Source organism: Petaurus breviceps, unplaced genomic scaffold (assembly GCF_028583685.1).
Source record: "Petaurus breviceps papuanus isolate PSGF00001 unplaced genomic scaffold, PetGlider_PUasm1.0 175, whole genome shotgun sequence".
Lineage (NCBI taxonomy): Eukaryota > Metazoa > Chordata > Mammalia > Diprotodontia > Petauridae > Petaurus > Petaurus breviceps.
This window is the reverse complement of record NW_027185764.1, coordinates 50,703,378-50,726,741: the sequence shown is the minus strand read 5'-3', so window position 1 is coordinate 50,726,741 and position 23,364 is coordinate 50,703,378. Positions and strand designations below refer to the sequence as shown.

Genomic DNA, 23,364 nt, shown 5'->3' with positions numbered 1-23,364 from the left:
TACCTCTGTTATGCTCCTGGCATTTCTCCTAGAGTTATTGGACAACAAATACCATACGGACCATTCTTTGGCCCTTTCTGAAGCTACACTGGCAAGAATCTTGCCATCATTGTCTTAAGAGAGAGGATACCCCTCTCCCTCCATGACTGTCAAAGGACAATCTATTTCCTTTACCTTTATAGATATGGACAATGGAGGCATCCTTGAACTCCTTGGAGATAACCTCTTTCTTTATAACCTGGAAAATTTCAGTCAAATTTCTTTTTTATTATTATTAATTTGTTTACTTTTAGTGTACAAGATTCAATTCCACAATTCCTTGAGTTTCACATTCTGTCCCCCTCCCTCCTTTCCCACCCCCCCCCCATGGCAGCATACAGTCAAGTATAGGATCTATAAATGTTTTCACATTAGACATTAGTCAGGTTATAAAGACGGCTTGTATCAGATGGCATGAAAAATGGTAAAGAGGAAATAAAACCAAACAAGAAAAGGAAAAAGATCAGGTAGTTTGCTTCAATCTGGATACAAACACAGTTCTTTCTAGTTCTTTCTCTAGATGTAGACATCTCTCTCCATCATGAGTCTTTGGGGATTGATTTATATCACTGCATTGCTGAGAAGAGTCCAGTCTATCAAAGTTGGTCATCACACATATGTTGTATCTGTAATTGTGTACAAATTTCTCCTAGTTCTACTCTTCTCACTCAGCATCACTTCGTATAAGCCTCTCCAGGTAAATATGAAGTCCATCTGCTCCTCGTTTCTTATAGCAAAATAGTATTCCATAACATGCATATACCACAACTTGTTCAGCCATTCCCCAATTGATGGGCACCCCCTTAATTTCCAATTCTTTGCTACCACAAAAAGAGCTGCTATAAATATTTTTGTACATATGGGTCTATCTCCCACTTCTATGACCTCTTTGGGATATAACACTAGAAGTGGTATTGCTGAGTCAAAGGTTATGAAATTATTTATAGCCCTTTGGGCATAATTCCAGATTGCTCTCCAGAAAGGTTGAATGAGTTCACAACTCCACCAGCAATGCATTAGTGTTCCAATTTGCCCACATCCTCTCCAACATTTGTCATTTTTCTGTTTTGTCATCTTAGCCAATCTGACTGTGAGATGTAGTACCTCAGGGATGTTTTGATTTGCATTTCTCTAATCAGTAGTGATTTAGAGCATTTCTTCATGTGCTTATAGATATCCTTAATTTTTTTCTCTGAAAACTGCCTGTTCATATCCTTTGACCATTTATCAATTGGGGAATGACTTGTATTCTAATAGATTTGACCCAATTCTCTGTATATTTTAGAAATGAGTCCTTTATCAGAGACATAGGTTGTAAAAATTCTTCCCCAATTTCCCACCTCCCTCTTAATCTTGGTTACATTGGCTTTGTTTGCAGAAGCTTTTCAATTTAATGTAATCAAAATTATCCATTTTGCATTTTATAATGCTCTCTAATTCTTGTTTATTCATAAAGTCTTTCCCTCTCCACAAATCTGACAGGTAAACTATTCCTTGTCTTCCGAGATTGCTTACAGTATCAACCTTTATACCTAGATCATGCACCCATTTAGACTTGATTTTGGTATATGGTGTTAGGTAATGGTCTATGCCCAGTTTCTGCCATACTATATTCCAGTTTTCTCAGCAGTTTTTGTCAAATAGTGAGTTCTTATCCCAAAAACTGGGGTCTTGGAGTTTATCAAACAATAGATTACTACAGTCGTGGACTTCTGAATCTCATGTGCCTAATCTATTCCATTGATCCACTACTCTATTCCTCAGCCAGTACCAAGTACTTTTGATGACTGCTGCTTTATAATACAGATTGAAATCTGGTATAGCTAGTCCACCTTCCCTAGCATTTCTTTTCATTAATTCCCTTGATATTCTGGACCGTTTATTCTTCCAAATGAATTTTGTTACTATTTTTTCTAGCTCTATAAAGTAGTTTTTTTGAAAATTGATTGGTATGGCACTAAATATATAATTTAATGTATGTAAAATTGTCATTTTTATTATATTAGCTTGACCCAGTCACGAGCAATTGATATTTTTCCAATTAGTTAGATCTGACTTTATTTGTGTGAAAAGTGTTTTATAGTTGTGATCATATAGATCCTGGGTTTGTTTTGGCAGGTAGATTCCCAAATATTTTATAATGTCTACAGTAACTTTAAATGGGATTTCTCTTTCTATCTCTTGCTGTTGAATTTCATTGGAAATATATAGGTATGCTGAGGATTTATGTGGGTTTATTTTCTATCCTGCAACTTTGCCAAATTTATTGTCTCAAATAGTTTTTTACTTGATTCTCTAGGATTCTCTAAGTATATCATCATATCATCTGCAAAGAGTGATAGCTTGGTCTCTTCTTTGCCTAATTTGATTCTTTGAGTTCTTTTTCTTCTCTAATGTCTACTGCTAAAATTTCTAGTACCAGATTGAATAAGAGGGGTGATAGTGGACACCCTTGTTTCACCCCTGATCTTATTTGAAATGCTTCTAGCTTATCCCCATTATATATAATTTTTGCTGATGGTTTTAAATAGATGCTAACTATTATTTTAAGTAAGGCTCCATTTGTTCCTATACTTTCTAATAGGAATATTCTATATTCCTATACTTTTTAATAGGAATGGATGTTGCATTTTGTCAAAAGCCTTTTCTGCATCTATTGAGATAATCATGTGTTTCCTGCTAGTTTTATTGTTGATATGATCAATTATACTGATGGTTTTCCTAATAGTAAGCCATCCTTGCATTCCTGGAATAAATCCTACCTGATCAAAGTGTATTATTCTTGAGATAAGTTGCTTTAATCTTATTGCTAATATTTTATTTAAAATTTTTGCATCTATATTCATGAGGGAGATTGGTCTGTAATTTTCTTTCTCTGTTTTATCTCTTCCTGATTTAGGTATAAGTACCATATTAATGTCATAAAAAGAATTTGGTAGGACTCCTTCACTAATTTTCCCAAATAGTTTGTAGAGTATTAGAATCAATTGTTCTTTAAATGTTTGATAGAATTCACTAGTAAATCCATCTGGCCCTGGAGATTTTTTCCTATTAATTTATGTGCATACAAATTTATGTGCATACAATTGGGAAAAATAATTCCTAATTATTGTTTTGATTTCCTCTTCATTGGAGGTAGATTCACCCTCTTCATTTTTGATACTCATAATATCGTTTTCTTCTTTCCTTTTTTTTTTATCATATTGACTAAGGGTCTATCAATTTTATTGGTTTTTTCATAAAACCAGCTCTTAGTTTTATTTATTAATTCAATAGTTTTCTTAATTTCAATTTTATTAATCTCTACTTTGGTTTTCAATATTTCTAATTTAGTATTTAATTGGGGATTTTGAATTTGTTCTTTTTCTAGGTTTTTCAATTGCATGCCCAATTCATTGACCTCCCTTTTCTCTAATTTAATCATGTATGCATTCAGGGATATAAAACTTCCCCTAGAACTGCCTTTAATGCATCCCACAAATTTTGGTATGTTGTCTCATCATTATCATTCTCTTGAATGAAATTACTGATTGTTTCTATAATTTCTTGTTTGACCCACTCATTCTTTAAGATTAAATTGTTTAATTTCCAATTAGTTTTTAGTCCATCTTTCCATGGCCCTTTATTGCATATAATTTTTATTGCATCATGATCTGAGAAGGATGCATTTAATATTTCTGCCTTACTGCACAGAATTGTGAGGTTTTTATGTCCTAGAACATGGTTTATTTTTGAGTATGTGCCATGAACCGCTGAGAAGAAAGTATATTCCTTTTATCTCCATTCTGTTTTCTCTGGAGATCTATCATACCTACCCTCTCTAAAATTCTGTTCACCTCCTTAACTTCTTTCTTGTTTATTTTGAGGTTGGATTTATCAAGTTCAGAGAGGGGGAGATTAAGGTCTCCCACTCTTATAGTTTTGCTATCTATTTGTTCCTCTAATTCTTTTACCTTCTCCTCTAGGAATTTGGATGCTATAGTACTTGGTTTATATATGTTAAGTAATGATATTGCTTCATTGTCGATGGTGCCTTTTAGCAGGATATAGTTTCCTTCCTTATCTCTTTTAATTAGATCAATTTTTGCTTTTGCTTTATCTGAGATAAGGATTGCTACCCCTGCTTTTTTTACTTTAGCTGAGGCATGATATATTTTACCAGCCTTTTACCTTTACCCTGTGTGTATGCCTCTGTTTCAGATGTGTTTCTTGTAAACAGCATATTGTAGGATTATGATTTTTAATCCATTCTGCTATCCACCTCCGTTTTATGGGAGAGTTCATTCCATTCACATTTACTGTTATGATTATCTGTTTCTTTCCCTCCATCCTATTCCCTCCCTTGTTAATGCTTATATTTTTTCTCCCCTTCTCCCTTCCCCTCCTTAATAGTTTTCCTTTTGACCACCGCCTCCCTCAGTATTCCCTTATCAGCCCCCTTCCCTTTTCCTCCCCTTCCCCCTTACTTCCACCCCACCCCTTTCGTAGCCCTTTGCCCCTTCTACTGCCTGTAGGATATTTTTATAATTAATGAAGTATGTTATTTCTTCTTTGTACCAAGAGTGACAGGAACAAATCTCATGAGAAACTCCTCTCCCTTGCCTCTTTCCCTCTAATATGATACGTTTTGTGTCTCTTCTCCATAGAGTCCTATGCTTAACTGGCTGTTATTCCCTCCCTATAATACTCATCTCCCTCCTTTCTTTTCCTCTGCTATATTGTTTTTATGCCTCTTTGTGTGGAATAATTTACCCATTTCCACTTCATTCCTGTTCTTCCATTGTAGTAATTTTGTAGCCCTTAATAAGATTTTTTTTTAATCTTCATTTTGTGTATTTTATAGTCATACCCTCTACTTGTTTATAAATGGTTTGCTCTTATTAAATAACAGGGTGTGTGTGTGTGTGTGTTTTCCTTGTTTACATTTCTATGTCACTCTTGTGTCTCATAATTGAAGGTTCAATTTTCCATTGAGCTTTTTCATCAGGAAGGTCTGGAAATCTGTTATATCATTGAATTACCATCTCTTTGCCTGGAAGAATATGCTCAGTCTCGCTGGGTAGGTTATCCTTGGTTGTAACCCAAACTCTTTTGCCTTCTGGAAAATTGTATTCCACTGCCTCCGATCTTTCAGTGTAGAGGCTGCCAAATCCTGTGCGATCCTCACTGTGGTTCCTTGACATTTGAATTGTTTCTTTCTGGCCACTTGAAGTATTTTCTCTTTTACCTGTGTAATGTAATGCCAAAAGAAAGGCAACTTCCCAAGGTTCAGAATACCAGCATAGGTGCTCTCTATTTTATTCAGTGACAAACCAAGAACAGAGAAGATCAAAACATGACATCATTCCAAATTACAGCATTTACTAAGTGTGATTAAATAATCTCCAAGTACTACCCCACCCCAGGACCTTCCAATCATTCAATCAATTACAAAGTCCCTGTTCTAAATACTCCACCCCTAGGCTATACCTTAATTAAGTTCACCACAAAGCCCCTCTTCTCAAATGGAGATTAGTTTCCAAACATAAGGTCAAAAGTTCCCCACCCCTGGATCACAATTGAATCTACCCCAGAGTTACATCAAGTTTAAACACAGCACTTAATACCCAAATGGAGGTCTTTTCTTCATCTTGACTCGAGGCAAGTTCTCAGCAATCTTAGTTCCTGGGGAGACAAGGCTTAGCAAGGCCATAAGATACATTGCCAGTCCCTCCATGAATTTATCCTCTGTCTGTAGAACAGTCCTAGAACCCCTGAACACATTAGCAAAGCCCTCTCCCAAGATTTCTGTAAACATACAACAAGAAAATCCTTCTTCAGGGCTTCTGAACCAACAGAAAGGCTCCCAGACCCCTGCAACAACAGCACTGTCCTTCACCAGTGGACAGTATTCATTCTGTCTGCAGGACAGTCTCCAGACCCCTGCAACAACAGCACTGTCCCTCACCAGTGGACAGTATTCACTCTCTGTCTGCAGGACAGTCTCAGGCCTTCTTAACCAAATGCCAGGTTCCAGGACTTCTTCAACAGGACAGTCTTTCACCAGTGGACAAATCTGGCAAAATAATATCAAAACAGACAGACAAAGTACCAGCAAAACAGCCATGTCTCCTCAGTCCTTGGCAGCTCAGGGGGCAGGTCTCAAAAGTCCAGGGCAATTCAAAGCGGCCACCAGCAATTCTCTTAGTCTCTCTCTCTCTCTCCACGAGGTGCTGCTTCCAAAAAGATCTTCCGCCTCTCTCTTGTCTCTCTCCAAATCTACCTCACCAGCTCCTCCCAGTTCAGGACTTTCTTTTCACATCAACAAGCCCATCCCACAGGTGGGATTAACAAACTCTGGGTTTTAACACAATCAATTTGAAAACCAAGCCAATACAGGGGAATCTTTAATTGCCATTACTATCACAACCTGATAGTTCTTGAGTTTGGCCACAACATTTTGAGGACTTTTCAGTTTGGGATCTCTTTCAGGTGTCCAGTAGATTGTCTTGATTTCTATTTTACCCTCAGGTTCTAGTATCTCAGGGCAGTTTTCCTTAATGAGCTCTTAGAGAATGTTGTCCAGGCTCATTTTTTCATCATGATTTTCTAGTAGGCCTATGATTCTCAGATTATCTCTCCTGGATCTGTTTTCCAGGTCAGTTTATTTTTCCATTGAGATATTTTACCTCTTTTTCTAATTTTTCATTCTTGTTGTTTTGTTTGACTAATTCTTGGTTCCTCATAGAGTTATTTGTTTCAATTTGGTTGATTCTAGTTTTTAGCAAATTATTTTCCTTGGTTAGTTTTTGGAGCTCCTTTTCCATATCATACACTTTTCTTTTTAAGGAGCTGTTTTCTTCATTATAATGTTTTTCTAATTCTGCAATTTTGATTTTAAAAGAATTATTCAGGGGCCAGTTAGCACAGTGAGTAAGAACACCAGCCCTAGTAACGGGATGACCTGGGGGATCGAATCCAGGCTCAGACACCTAGCATCTACCCAGAAACACCTGGCCTTGTAACCTTGAGCAAGTTACATAACCTCAATTACTTAAAAAAAAAAGAATTATTCATTTTGTCTTCTATCTCTCTCATTTGGTTTTCAAAGTTCCTTTTGAGCTCATCTAGGAGAGCTTTCTGTGCTTGGGACAGGTTCCCTGTTGATGTTTCAGCTGTGGGTGTGGAGTCCACATTGTCTCCCTCTGAGCTTGGTTCCTCCCACTGAGGATAGTAGGACTCCAGAGTCTTTGTAGTCTGCTTTCTGCCCATTTTGAGGCAGGGCCCTAGCCACGCCCTTCCTCTAGGTTTTCCAAGCCTTTACTGTTGAGGATTTTGCCCTAGGGCAATAGTTACTATATTTTGGGGGGGGGGGAGTTGGAGCAGACTGGGTTCACTCTGCCATCCTGGTCCTTGGAGGTCCTGATAGGGGCTTTTTTTTTAAATTTCTGGGCTATGGAGTGGTAGTCTCAGGATGTCCCAGACAGGGGCCCTACATTTGGTTCTTACCTTGCTCTTTCCAGTCCCAGCCCTTTGGTGATAAGCCTGATAGTGGCCCTTGTGGTTGGTGGGAAGACTTGTCCCCCCCCCCACCCCCGAGCTGATCAGGCCTCCTCCTGGCCTGCCTCTGCTAGTCAACTTTCATATGAGCAGTAGACCCCCTGCCTTGTAAATCTCAGCTGGAATAGAATCATTACCAGGTGTTTTTCCACATGAGAGGAGTCTGTTGACATTCAAAACCTCTTTTTCATTTGGAAATTGTGCTAGAGAGGAATTGATTTCAACCTGAGGTAAACAGTCATTGACTTCAGCATTATTGATGATGGTCTGTTAAGAATACTATGGAAATGTTCAGCCCATCTCTCCAGAATCATGTCCTTATCACTAATCAATGTGGCTCCATCAGCACATGAGTAGTTGTAATATACCATAGGCTTTCACCCATAAATGACCCTCAGGACATCATTAAAAAAAACACTTTGGATTATTACTATCAGCATAAGACTGAATTTCATCTACTTTCTTCCTGAGCCAAGAATCCTGCATCTCTCTGAGCTTCACTTGCACTTTACTTTTTTTTTTTTTTTAAGCAATCGGGAGCAATAACTTGCTCAAGGTTACACAGCCAGTTATTTCTGGGTGTGGTGCTGAGTGTCTGAGCCTGGGGTTCGATCTCCAGGTTGTCCCAACACTGGAGCCGGTGCTCTTACTCTCTGAGCCACCTGGCTGCCCCTTTGCACTTTACTTTTGATAAACACTGCCTTAGAAATGGATGAAATATCCTGCTGGCACAGTACCCTGTGGAGTTTTCTGGTTTCAGAATTTCCCCATCATTTTCATCAGACAAATCTTGATGTTTGCCAATGTTCTTGCCTGGATTATTAGTAAATGTGGTGCTACACACCAAATGACTGAAAGCTTCCCCCTCCTCTTCTGCTTCACTGTTGTCAGTTGTGTGTTGGCTCAACTCTCCATCCAAGTTAGCAACAAACTGTTCCCACTCAGAGAAGTGCTTTAATCTGTTGACACTGAGTCTTTTTTTTTTTTTAAGCAATCGGGGTTAAGTAACTTGCTCAAGGTTACACAGCCTGTTATTTCTGGGTGTGGTGCTGAGTGTCTGAGCCCGGGATTCAATCTCCAGGTTGTCCCAACACTGGAGCCGGTGCTCTTACTCGCTGAGCCACCTGGCCGCCCCTGACACTGAGTCTTGTGGTAGTCATCTCTCCTTGCGGCCATCACTTCTGTTGAATGTGGATATTTAGCTTGGAAAGGATAAGTCTGTGATCAACCCAGCACTCTGAGCCACACATCACCTTTGTCACTCTCACATACTGTCTTGTTACGTTGTCATGAGCCTGTCCTTTTGGTAGGCAAACAAGCTTGTTGATTTGATTACAAGACTTATGTCAGTTTCACAGTGCTACCCTTCACTGAGGTGCTCCAGGAATCCATCTCTGGCACTAGTAAACTGGCCTTCGTTTGCTAGCCTTCTTCCACTTAGGGCTGCTATTTGAATGTGATTCTTGCTGAGTTCTCTTGCAATAAGAGTTGTTCATCTTTCAGGTCTACTGGTTTCACGTTGTCCATAAGCATGAGATGATCTTTGCAAAAGTTTTTGTACATTTTTTTGTTTTGACCACAGGGTAGGATCCCTACCTGCCTCACTAGGCAAGTTAGGTTTGGGTGAAGCAGACGATTTTTAGGACACCTTTTCTAGCCCCTTTTTCACACCAGGAGGGGAGCAGTGTGGTTCTTTAAAAAGGCTGCTCAGACTCCAGGGCTGCCAAATCCCATTGCTGCTTCAGTTTAGTGAGAAGATGACCTTATGGCCTGGGCTGCCTGTGTGCAAAGTTGCCGACTACAGTTTTTACGGTATCCACACCTGCTGCTTTGAGATTGGCAAAATGGTAGGGATGATGTGTTCTGAAATTGGATTTAAGTGAGGTAGAGTTGCATGAAGTCATTGGCTTCACTCTCTTTTCCAGAGTTATCCAAGTCCAGTAACAAGTCAAAGTCAAGATGATGGCTCAGCATGCAGTGGATGACCTCAGCATCTTAGATTTCTAACCAAGCTCTAAGTGCTCCAAAGGACATGCTTCAGCTGCCTTCATGGCCACTGGAATAGATTGTTCTCATCCAATAGGGGAAGTCTCTACATGTTTGGCATAGACACCCCACTAACTCACCAAAGGGTTTGAGATCCCTTAGTTTTGCTCAACTTAGTTTAGCCTGACTGCCAAAATGGTTTACCAGGATGTGACCACTGTGCATGCTACAGCTTCTTGGAGCCACAGACAAGAGCTGGGTGAATTAGGTGGACACCAAAGGTGGAAAGCAGGCCTCACACAAGAGGTACTAGTCTTCCCTGAGCACACCCCATGCCCAACACATTTCAGGTAGGATTGGGCTAGATGATTCCTGAGATTCATTTTAACTTTAAAGATAAGATTCTAAGTCACAATCCTTGCCATCATGGAGTTTACAATTTACAATGATACAAATATGTTATATATAAGTATATAGTTAATAGTGCAGAGAAGACAACATGGAATTGGTGTTGTGTTGTTTAAGGTCACAAGAAGAAATCATTTCCAAGGGTTGATCAAGGAAGATTTTCTTGAGGGGATAGCATTTGAGCTGGTTCTTGAAGGATAGGCAGGATTTCAGAAGTCACAGCTGGGGGAAGGGAAGAGCATTCCAGGCATAAGGATTGGCATGAGACCAAAGGCACAAAAATGAGAAAAACTTGAATGTGACAAGGGAGAAGCAAATAAGACAGTTTGACAAGAGTAATAGTATCCAAACTTACTTGATCATGAAATTTTTGAAATTTTGAGCACATACCCTCACTATGTATATATCATATATGTAAATATATGTGTATATCTACATATGAAATGTTTCAGACATATAGTTAAGCAAAACCACAAAAATTGTTCTTTTGTTTTTGTTCACTCTGCATCAATTCACATATGTCTTTTCAGGTTTCTCTGAAACCATTTCCTTCATCATTTCTTATAGCACAATAGTATTCCATCCCCTTTACATACCATAACTTGTTCAGCCATTTCTTAATTTATGGGTACCCCCTCAGATTCTCATTCTTTTCCCCCTCAAAAAAGAGGAATAGTTTTGTACATCCTTAGTCAATTTGCTTGAGACTAATCCCTCCCTTAATTTATTCTCCCTCTACTTCCCTCTTCTCTCCTTTCACTCCTATTGTCCTATTGAGTAAAATATATTTCTGCACCAATGCATGTGTATTCTTCCCTCCTTTGATCAATTTGGATGGATATAAGGTTTAAGCATCATCTGCTGCCCTGCCCCCTACCATCTTCCTCTTTGTTTGTGTAACTGTCTGCTTGTGCTGATTATCTGAAATAATTTTCCCTAACCTTTCTTTCTCTTCCTGCTTCCCCTCTCCACCCACCCCCATTTCCCTCTCATTCCAGTCTTAAGGACATCAAGATACTTCCAGGCTTTGTTTAATTAGATTCCCTCTTTGACCCCTAATGATGATAAGAGTTCAGAGAATTCATCTGTATCCATTCTCCATCTTTGAATGTAAGCAGTTAATCCTCATTCAGTCCATTATAATTATTCCTTCATGCTTACCTTTTTATCTTTTTCTTAACTTTCATTTTTTAACTTCTTAATTTCTATGCACATTTTGTACATAGAATGCTTGGAAGTTCTCTATTTCATTTAAAAGTCTTTGTTTCCCCTATAGGATAATACTCAATTTGGTTAGATAAGTTATTCTTGTTTGGAAGCCTTTGCCTTCTAGAATACAGAATTCTAAGCTCTTCACTTCTTTATAGAGGTGTCTGCTAAGTCTTGTGTGATTCTAACTGTGGCTCATTGGAACTTGAATTCTTTCTTTTTGACTGCTTGCAGCATTTCTTTTTTTTTTTTCTTTGACTTGGAAGCTCTAGATTTTGACTGTAATGTTCCTTAAAATTTTTATTTTGGAGTTTCTTTTAGGAGGTGATGAGTAGATTCTTTCTTTATCCACTTTCACCTCGGGTTCTAAACAGAATCAGTTTTCCTTTAAAATTTCTTAAAATACAATGTCTAGACATAATTTTTTGGTCATAGCATTTAGATAGTCCAATGATTATTAATTTTTTTCTCCTTAATCTCTTTTCTAGGTCAGTTTTTTATGAGATACCTTACATTTTCTTATATATTTTCAGTCTTTTGATTTTAATTTTTCTTTTTGTCTCATGGAATATTGACTTCTACTTGGTCCATTACAATTTTTAGAATTTGTTGTTTAGATGAGGTTTTGTACTTCTTTTGCCAAGCCATTAATTCCCTTTCCAATTTTTTCTTCCATAGTTCTCATTTCTTTTCCCATTTTTTCCTCAAGAGCTTTTATTTCATTGGTTAAAAAATATTAAAACTTACCCAAAAGATGACCTCTTGTCTCTTTCAGGAATTCTACTTGAGTTTATGCCTGAGCTGTTTTTTTCTTCGAGGTGTTACTTGTAAATACTTGAGACTTCTAGAGTTTGTGTCTTGAGCATTCCTGTCACCATAATCATTGGAACTAAGATCCCACTCTGCTTCTGGGGTCTGAGCCACCACTGCTGCTTGTTTCTGTATTTCCTCCTTTCTCTGTGCACTGCCTAGGGCCTCCAACAACTCTTTACCTCTCCTGAGTCCACTCTGGATCTGTGATCTAGAAAAGGGTAGTAGTCCACAAAGCCACCAGTTGTCACCTCTTCTTGTTGCAGTGCCCTGGTATGGGACTGGACCTCTTCTTGCCCAGCTACAGAGCCTCTGTTTGGGTGCTAGTGTTGACTCCTGTCCAAACCCCTTCTCCAGTGTGTACAGACTTCTCTGTAAGTCTCTTAAAGCCAACCTGGGCTGGGAAAATGACCCACTGTGACTTCCTCTTGAATTTCCCCATCAGGATTATAGCTAGTGCTTTTTCTTGGTCTGTTTGGAGGAGTTTTGAAGAGGGAGTCTGCTGTACTTCTTCCTGCTACTCTGCCATCTTGGCTCTATCTCCATGAGTATATCACTTTAAAATTATATACATTTGCTACTCAACAATGCACATTATAAAGCTGAAAGTAAAATAGGATGGGATAAAGAGAAAATAACATTTGAGTCCAGGTTCAATAGGGAGCCACTGGGATTTATTGAGTAGGGAAGTGACTTATGTTTTAGGATAATGACTGGGGCAATTATAGAGGATGATTTGGAGAGGGGAAAACTTCAGGCAGGTGGGCTTAGGAGACAATAATCCAGGTGAGAGGTGATGAAGGCCTAAGGTGGTGACTGTGTGAGTGAAGAAAGGCCTCAGATGTGATAAGTGTTATGGAGGCAGAAATGGCAAAATTTTCCAACTTAATGGATATGTGGTGAGAGTAAGACTTGAGGTTGTAAACCTGGATGACTGAGAAGATGGTAGATCCTTCAACAGACATTGGGAGGTTTAGAATAGTGGTTGACTTGGAAGGCAAGATAATGAATTCTCTGTTAGATTTCAAAGTTGATAATTATTACAAAGTCAAGGACTGTCTATAGATGCTTTTTGTTTGCATCTTTGTTTAAGTTGACTAGATAATTACTCATTTTAAAAACAAGTGATTTATCTTAAATATGACATTTCTTATTTGAATGTGTTTTGTTTTTTGATTTAGGACAAGGATTTGATCGACATTTATTTGCCTTGAGGTATCTTGCAACATCCAGAGGTGACCCTATGCCTGAATTTTACCAGGACCCAGCCTACCAATACATTAACTATAACATCCTTTCAACCAGTACATTAAGTAGTCCTTCAGTTTTCCTTGGTGGATTTGGACCAGTTGTACCAGATGGCTTTGGAATTGGATATAATATCTATGACTACTGGTTAGGGTGTAACATTACTTCATATACAGAAAGAGATTTGGATGAGTTTCTATTAGATCTTGAAGGTAGTTTAAATGATTTTTTTGAAGTTTTTGAAGGGAGGTCACTTAAATAACAGTGACTATTTAAGGGAACAGTTAGTGTATACTTTAAAAGTATTTTCTTGGTCCATAAATAGAGATATAAAAATAACTAATGTAGTATTTTTACCCTAAAGTTATCTTACATACTATATTCTCTCATTCAGTTTGTATAGCATTATCTAGTGTGAGAATATGGCCTTCCTTGAATGCTGATTCCTGAAAACATTCACTGTTTAGAAAGCAACAGGTAAAATAAAATTCTTGGAACCAAGAATTAATAATCCTATGTATAAGAGACTTTTAATCAGTGAAATAAAATGTCATTAATATCTTGTCCTAGGTTTTCCTCATTCTGTTAACTTTGTTATAATTCCATAAATGTCTATAGTTCTTCTAAAAACAAACATTCCTGTGCTGAAATCTGTTTTTAGTGTAGTTGCAGTTTTATTTTTAAATGCTCTATTTTACCTTCACATTACTTTTTCTCTAAGATATATTCTTTGAACATAGGACAGTTTTTAAAACTTAGATTGAAAAAGTGTTAATTGCTCTCTCCAAAACTGGTACATCATCACAGGCAAAAATAAATGCCTAAGAAATATTTTTAAAATGACTCCACTCCTCAGTTTGGTTTAGTATGCTCAATATGGATTTGATGGTATCCACATTTACTTTTATCACCTCTCAGTTACTGATACCTTTACCTATTATTTCCTGTATCATTAACAGACATATGTAGACAGTTGAAAGAAATGAAAAAGGAAAGGCAGAATATAATTTTAGTTAGCTGCCTACCTGATTCTCATCAATCTCATAAGTTTTTCAAAGTTCAAGTCATGGGAGTCAGTGTTTATTTTAGATTAGTCACATTTAGTGCATTATAATGACTTATGCAAGTGAGAAGTAGCCTATTGCTGCATGACAGAGAGTTATGTTTCACCCACATTGAAATGACATATCCATCACTTGGTTTCTGCACAGAAGCCATGACATGCTAATATGTTTGGATTTAAGTTGTTTGTTTATGTGTATGTGCGCGTGTGTGTGTTTGTTAACCTCAATTATTAATTTGCTTTTTCATCTTTTTCCAGTAACTATATTCAGTTACATCCCTATCTTCATACCCCCCTCTCTTCTTTTCTTCCCCAGTGTTCCATAACTTCTCCATTCCCTTTCTCTCCTCTCTCTGCTTTAACCCTTTGATCCATTCCCCTTTACCTCCAGTTTCCAACCCCCTTTCCTTCTCCTTTTGTCTTGCTTTCTCTTCCCTCTTTTCACCTATACTGTATTTCTCTGCAATTTGTGTACTTTTTCCTTTTCCCTCTCTTCTGCTTCTTGTTCTCCAGTCCTTACTCTAATTCCTCATGTCTTAAATATGTCCAACTCTGTTTCTCACATTCTAATTGTTCTTACTAATTAGTAGCAAGATCAAAAATTACAGCAAGATTGGGAAGGAGCAAAATAGCTCTCCACACGTTTGTGTCTATCATTTAATGAGCAAGGTTGTAAGTGTTTACTATCTATGTAAATATATTCTGGTGATTCAAGGATCTTATTTCTTCAGTGTAGGTATTTCTTCCACTGTTAAAGATTTCAGCATTTCTATGACTTAGTAGGTAAACTTCAAAAGTTACTATGCCTGAAAAATTCATCCCCCTTTGGTCAACCTGGTTTTGGTATTGAACCTCTTAAAAGTTAATTACATTTGTCTGCAACAACAAGTAGACAGTTTGTCACTGGACTTGATAAGTCTTTCCAATTTGTACTTATCATGAGCCTTCAAAAGCCCAGAATGATCTTTGCCCCATGAAGGAGCATCAGAGTAAAGCTGCAGTGGCAGTATACAAATGTGATGTAATGTAGTGGAGAGAGACAGCCTTAAGGGTTATTTAGGAAAGCCTGAGTTCAAGTTGCACCATTGACATGATAGCTGTATTACCCTGGACATGTAACCTTACAGTGCTTCCTAAGCAGCTCTTAAGACTAAGCTGTAGAGTAGTTGCTGATCTGTATTGATAAAGGAGGTTTTCTTACAGCAGTGAACTTACAGATCCAGGCAATCTTTTTTATGCAATTATATATGTCGTAAAGCCTCACTACTTCCAAATAATTTGTCCTGGTTCCTGGAAGGGTGAAATCCCAGAGTCTGTCTCAGTTCTGTATATGAGCACTGATAATGATTGGAAAAGCAGCTTCACAAAAGTGGTAACAAGACTGAAAACATTGTTTTCCTCCTTTAGCCACCAACCAGGTTAATCAGGCTTATCATTCAGCTTAGATATAATGAAGACATTGAATGAAATGGCAAGGTTTTTTTTCCAAAATGAAAAACTAGGCCCAGAAAAATACTGCAAGGTCAATTTTCAACTTCCAGAACAAAACTTAGAGTAACTACTCAAAAGATTTTCCTCTCCCTTGCTTCCACAGACTATCCTTTAAGATATCTAATTGAAATCTTTTGTCCACCTCCCCAAATTGTGTATGAATAAAAGACATGCTTAAATGATAGAACAAAGAACACTTCTACACATCTCTAGTCAGTGAAAGTGGAGAGTTCTATTTATGTATAATAGTGATTATCCTGGGTTCCATGGCCTGAAGGCTGTGTGCTACATTTTATCCTTCCCTTGAGGTTCTCTAGGAAAAACTTTTTTTCTATAACGAGCATTTATTAAATGCCAGCAGAATATCAGGCACAGTGCCAAGAACAAAGTGTGTAGAAAAGGACCCAAACAAAACGAAACACTCATCTTTGCCCTCCTGGATCCCACAGTCCAGTAGGGGAGACAACAAACAAACCACAGTGGGCAAATGAGTTAGAGACAGGATAAATTGGAGATGATAATAGAGGGAAAGCACTAGAATTAAGGGAGGTGAGAAAAAACTTATTGCAAGAGGTGGAGTTTTGGTTGAGACTTGAAGCAAGCCAGAGAAGGCAGGAAGCAGAGATGGCTTCAAATGCCAAATACAGTATTCTATATTTAGTCTTAAAGGTAATAGGGAATCACTGATGTTTATTGAATAGGAGGGTGCCAGGGAAAATCACTTTGGCAGCTGAGCAAAAAGATAGGTTGGAATGGAGAGAGAAAGGAATGGTGGTGATGCCATCTGTGTCATGGCATGCTGGGGGCTATAGAAGGAGCCTTATCAACCTTAAAGCATCAGGAAAATAGAAGTTATCATTGTTGTCATCTACACTGTAGGACAGAGGCCCTCCTGTGCTGAGAGAAAGGGGTTGGAACTGGGGATATCAGAGTCCTCCAACATTTCCCATAACACCTCTCCTCTGAGGCCACTCTTTCAGGAGAAACTCTTAATGAGTTTGGGGTGTCTGTTCTCTGTCATTGTAGTCCTTACCAATAGTGTTTTCCCAATTTTAGAGGTCCCCAACCCTAAATCTGTTTAAGGAATTAACAGATTAGCTTTTACTAAGGAATATATTTACTTCAAATGTATAGCAAGAATAAACATATAAACATCCCTCTAATACCTGGAGGCATAATCCCCTCACTGTATCACTTAGTTTCTGGGAAGGGGTAGGGGATTAGGTTCATATCTTAGCTCATTTCCAATATAACACAGTCCTGATATGTTCCAAGGCCAAAGTCCCCATTGTGTTCAAGTTCCTGACACACTTGGCTTCTCAGGGTTCCTTCACTAGACCATTAGCAACATCTGGCTTGTAATCCTGCCTCCTAGGTCACCATGGACTAGTCCAGAGATTCTACTGTTTATATCTAGACCTGAAAAGGATTAGCAAAACAAACTAAAAAAAAAAAAAACAAAACCAAGATAAACAAATAAACAAACAAAAAACTCTAAGCCTTATTTTCTGGGCCACAGGGCCTAATGGGGTGGTGGGAAGGGGGAAGGGAGAAAGTAGTCCTTCTCCCCCTCCCTACCACCACCAGTTCAGTTTCTGGTTCCCTTGCTGTGGGTGACCATGGACCTTTACCTTTCTAGACATTGCCAGAAAAGGAAAGAAAATATCCCATGCCTATTTATAAGCTACACAGAATGTCTTCTCCCAGAAGCTGGTCTCTAGCATCTCCCATCTGGGTTCTTCCACATTAGGTGATATGAGCATACACAAAGCCTAGCTACATGTCCATTCTGCTATAGGTAGATAGATAGATAGATAGATAGATGATAGATAGATAGATAGATAGATAGATAGATAGATAGATAGATAGATAGATAGATAGATAGATATAGATAGATATGGATATAGATATGCTGAAGAGTAGAGATTCAGACATTTTCTTGTTTTTGCTCGACCCAAGCACCTAGAAACACTAGTCCACTGGAAGTCATCGGAAGATGCCAGAAAGCTTTCCTGAGTTAGCCCTACCTGATGATACCAAATATTCTAAGTAAATAATAAAAGTAAAAACTTCAAAATTCAGAAAAAAATCAGTGGAAAGAAGTGAAAGAACTTTGCCTAAGGTATTTCTCAGAATAATAAAAAAAAAGAGACCCTGGAAGACTGGACCACCTTGTTGTTTTGGATGCCATCTTCATTGATCCTTCCCCTTCCTGATTCCACAGCCCTCTTAACTTATGGACCCAAGGGAGTTGTGCATTCCTTTTGGATCTAGATTTTGGAGTTGACTTGTTGGCAATTTCATAGGGGCATTCCCCACTCTCAGGGCAGGTGATAATCCATCCTTCAGGGCCCCTCCTGTTCTCACTATATGTGATTCAGCCCTAGAAGGCCCCCAGATCAGGTGTGTATGCTACAATTTTAGGATTTTAAGCTTTGGGATTTTAAAATCCTTTAAGGATTTAAGTTTTGGGACATGACAGTGTCCCAGGGATGGGGGGGGGGGGTGGGGAGTGAAGGGTTAGAATGAGGGGTACAATCCCACGAGCAGGGGGAGTTGAAACCCATGAATCAAATTATCCCTCAATCTTTTTATTTTTTAATTTATTTATTTACTTTTAGTTCACAACATTCAATTCCACAATTCCTTGAGTTCCAAATTTTCTCCCTCTCCCTCCTTCCCCCCTACCCCCCTGGCAGCATGCAATTCAATATAGGTTCTACAAATACCTTCACATTAAACATTAGTCAAGTTGTAAAGAAGAGTTATGACCAATGTTTTCCCTCAATCTTAAGAAAGGAAAGGGAGCAGCTATGGAGGAATATGGAGCCTAGGAAACAAACAAAAAACATGTTGCTGACAAAAATTAATGGAACCTAAGATGAAATAACCAGTAGCAGGAAAGAGTTAAGGTATATAAGAAACTCAACTACAAAGATTTCTTAAAGTATTACTCAGCAGTGTCCAAGGTTGCCCCTCTCCTGACTCCTTTGAGATTTCCCTCCATCACCACCACCCTTCTCCCACCCCTGTCTCCTCTCCCTCCCCCTTCCCCCAACTCCCCCCTTCCCCCCCCCCCTGCCCCCTCCCTCTCCCCCCCCCCCCAGTGACTGAAGAAAATCATTTTGAGGATTGTAGAGAAGTGAAGAAAACAGATTGTACTAGAGTGGGCATGAAGTCTCCCTGATACAGTATCCCTACTTGCCAAACACCCTATTATTTAAGTCTTGATGTTTTGAAGTCTAAGAGAACAGAGACCAAAAGGCTGGAGGCTGTGTTAGGATCACAGCAACACTGGACCTTGTAACAGGAAAGGATAACCCAATAATTACACTTTCAGCAGTAACACCATAGATAAATCAGCAGAGACACGAAAACAGACAAAAGCTGACTGAAGAGAAACATTCTAAGCAACTCCAGCATAGCACAAATCCTGCTTAATGAAGGAACTTGAATCTAAAATCTCCTGAGGGGAAAGATAGGACAGTAAATGGTTCAGGGCTCCCTGCAATGACAATGGAGCAATTGCAATAATCATCATAATAATTCAGAAGAGCCATAAAAAAATTAATTGAAAATATAAAAGGAATAAAGACATTAATTAGATACAGCCCTCTGGGAAGAAACAAAACAATCAACTTGTATTTATTAAGTGCCTATTCCAACAGACATGTTGCTGGGTTCTGGAAATATAAGCACAAAGAATGAAACAATTCATATTGACAAGGAGCTTATATTTCAATAGTAAAAAAAAAAAAGTACTTGTAAAAACAAATGTAATAAATACAAATATATACAAAGAAGTTACAAGGTAGTTTGAGAGGGAGGATACTAGCAAGTGGAGGGAATTAGGGAAGACTTCATACAGATGATGCCTTAGCTGAGCCTTAAAGAAAGAAGCTATGAGGGGCAGGTAGGCAGTGCAGTGAATGGAGCACTGGCCCTGGAGTCAGGAGGACCTGAGTTCAAATTCGGCTTCAGACACTTAACACAAAAACTTAGCTGTGTGACTGTAATATCATGCACAAGCAGCTTTCCAGAAGAATGCTACTGTGAACAGCTTTTAAGGTTCTGATTACATAGTATAGTGATCACTCTATTTATTCCATAACAAATCAAAGCAAAATTTTCACAGAAAATCAAGGTACAGCATTCATAATATTACAACTTATCACAGAAAATCACAATATAATATTCACAACATAGTCTCAAAGTACAATAGTCAAAGTTATAAGTTAACTCAATCAGTCACTTATCAGTAACAATCATACAATAATCAAAGTCTTCCACTTATGGGGCACACTTGATTAACTCAATCAGTCACTTATTCAGCAATCAATTACTAAGTATCTTACTCAAAACCTTCCACCCCTTAGGTCACTAGTAAACTATAATTCCATAATTAGTACCCAAGGAGAGGTGTTTTCATCTTGACTTGGGTCCTGTTCTCAGATTCTTTGGATCCTCTTCCATGGTCCCAGATTCTACCTGGATTCAACAGACTGTCACCTGGGTTCAATGGCAGACAGCTCCCAGTTCCTTGTCCAGCTCTCTGGGTAAGTCCTGCTCTACACTGACGTTCACATAGTCTGGTCCATGTCAGCTTCTTCACCATTTCTGCTCCAGGGAATTCAAGGCTCAACCAAGCCACAAACAAAGTCTCAGCATCCCACTCATGCTTCCTCAGTTACCTGGGCTCTTTGCTCCAGGCTCCTGGATCCTGGCTCCTGGCTCCTGGGCTCCTGGCTCCTGGGCTCCTGGCTCCTGGGCTCCTGGCTCTGGGCTCTGGGCTCCAAGCTCCTGGCTCTGGGCTCTGGGCTCCTGGGCTCCTGTTCAGAAGAAGCTCCACCACCATAAGTTCTCAGGAAATTCTGGCTCAGTTCTCCATTCTGTAGCTGCTCTGCCACCCGATCCTGGTCTCAAAAAGTTCTGACTGTGCCTCTCTGGAGCTTTTCTTATATACACATAGCATTAGCTTCCTGTTTCAGCCAACCCCTTCCTGTTACATCAGTAACAGGAGACAGGAATTCATACCTTCTGTTTCCCCAACAGATCCTTGATCAGTTATTAAGTGCTAAGTACCTGCTACCTTTGCCAACACAAAAGGATCTTCAGATTCAAATTACATTACCATTGGGGCGGCTAGGTGGCCCAGTGAATAAAGCACCGGCCCTGAAGTCAGGAGGACCTGGGTTTGGATCCAGCCTCAGACATTTAACACAAAAAATAGCTGTGTGACCTTGGGCAATTGCCCTCCAAAAAAGAAAAGATCAGATTTTAAAATTAAGAGATCATTGTTAACTATGGTGAGAACAGTTTCAGAAGTCAGAGTCCTGATTTCAAAGGATTGATGAGTGAAAGGAAGTGGGGGCAGTTATCATAGACAGCTTTTGCAAGGTGTTTGGATGAGAAGGGGGGAGAGATATAGAACAATAGCTTGAAAGGATGGTAGAGTTTAGTGAAGATTTTTTTCAAGAATGGGAAGACAAGCATGTTTGAAGGCAGTAGGAAAGAAATAAGCTAATAGGGAAATGTCAAGGATCCAAGGGGATGAAATCTACTGGAGAAAATGAGAAAAGAAGGGATAAGAGCACATGTGCACATGCTCAGCAAGAATTGGCCTTGGCAAGGAGAAGGGTCAATTCATTGTCAAAGACTTGAAGAGAAAAGGAGAGTGGGAGATGATATTAAGAGATTTTGAGGTAATGAGAATGGAAGAAGAGGAAACACATCAAATGGCCTCAGTTTTCTCAGTAAAGTAAGAGACAAAATCTTCAGCTGAAGTAAGGTGGTGGGGAAGCAGGGGGTGGGGAGAGTGGAGGTTAGGAAAGGAGAGGTGTGAGGCTTGAGGAATGAAGTAAATATTTGGAATAGTTTCAATGGAGTAGGGAATCAATTAGAATAAAAGGACTGTCTAGCTACACAGAAGGCCCAGTTGAGGTTGGATAACATGAATTTGTAATGTGCCCAGACACATTTGAAATGTGCCCAGTTACATTAAGCAGCTGGTGAGTAGGAGCAGAGAAGCTAGATAGTGGGAGTAATCCAGGGCTGAAGTTTATGCCAAGAGAAGAGTGGCAATAGTACAAGAGGCAAGGGATTCAAGAGCAAAGAACAGTGTAGAGGTGAAATGTCAAACTAAGGGTTGAGAGTAAGAGAGAGATCTAAGTACAGTCAGAGAAGGGATAAATGGTCCAAAAAAGTAATGGGGAACAGAGGGATGGAAGAATATGTTCAGGAGTGATGAGGCATAGAGAGAGATAGTCAGATAGGAAAATGTCAGAGTTTATCATTAGAAAATTGGAACACTTGTGGGTAATGCCAAAATGTAGTGTGTGACCATTCTTAGTATTATAGCCAGAAAGAACATATTTGCAGTCAGCAAAGGGGGAAAGCTCTTTGAATCCCAAGGAGGGAACAATCAGAATAGTACAGGATTAGTCCATAGTTACAAAAAAAAAAGGAAAAATTATAATATGATATTATAAAGAGCAAATGAGATTGACTAGCACCCAAAAGTAATATATCCTGCAAAGCTGAATATAAACATAAAAGCAAACAATTTGACTTCAGTAAAAGGAAAGGGTTTAAATTATTTCTTTATGTAGCACATGTAAACTAACTAAATAATAGAAAGCCAAATATTTTAGTAATGAAAGGCTAAAAATTTAAATTTTTCATTTGTTCACAGCTAGAAATGGACATAAATGTGGAGTAAGGAAATATTTCTGCTTGCTGTATTTTTTCTTTTTAAAAAAATCTCAAACTTGAGTGACAGTGAGGAAACAAAATTTCAGTTGGTTAAAGAACAAAAGAGGAAAATGGATATAAAACAACAATAAGAACTTGAAAAGCTTAGAGGATACTTGATGGAGGAAAAACTTTCATCTTCCTCATTAATAAGTTATAGAATTCACAGAATTTCACAGTTGGCAGGTACCTTTGGAGGCCATGTAGTCCAACCTGTACCTGAATAAGAATCCCCTCTACCTCATACTCAAGGTGTCATCTAACCTCTGTTTAAAGATCTCCAACACAGAAAACACATTATCTCCTGAGAGAGCCCATTTCTCTTCCAAAAACCTTCAATTATTGATCAACAATTATTTATTAAGCACCTGAAAAAATACTGAGGGATAGAGGAAATCATGGTTACATTGAAGATGAAGAACAGAGATAGAAAGAATAAGCCATAAGGAGAGGAGGAATGAGAGGAGGTTATGGCTGGATAGGAGAATATCAGAATTTCTAATTAGGAATGTGGAACATGTTAGTAGTGGCAAAATCTAGTGTGTAATCATCCCTAATTGTGGCTGAGATGGAGTGAAAGAGTAGGTCATAGGACTAAAGGGGTTGAGGAAATGGGAGGTTAGAGAGTTTGAGGGGTATTATAATTATATGTAAATGTGTATAAATTTATATAAAATAAAAATTATATAAAAATATAATTATCATACATGGGTATTAAAGTCTCCTAGTGGAAGGGCAGGAATTGGTGAGGAGAATGAGATGGTGAGTCAGGTACTTAACTCCTTGAGAAAGGAATTAACCTTATAGTTAATGTAATATAG

General features: G+C 38.6%; 1 protein-coding gene across 1 annotated transcript in view; it reads left to right on the top strand.

The window, feature by feature from the left end:
• LOC138159126 (carnitine O-palmitoyltransferase 2, mitochondrial-like) overlaps positions 1-13,501 on the top strand; it is a 37,223-nt gene extending 23,722 nt beyond the window's left edge. Inside the window, exon 5 of the mRNA XM_069085416.1 lies at positions 13,173-13,501. Within this exon, the coding sequence (XP_068941517.1) occupies positions 13,173-13,501 (329 nt within the window). The remainder of the gene's footprint in view (positions 1-13,172) is intronic.
• The last annotated feature ends 9,863 nt before the right edge of the window (positions 13,502-23,364 follow it).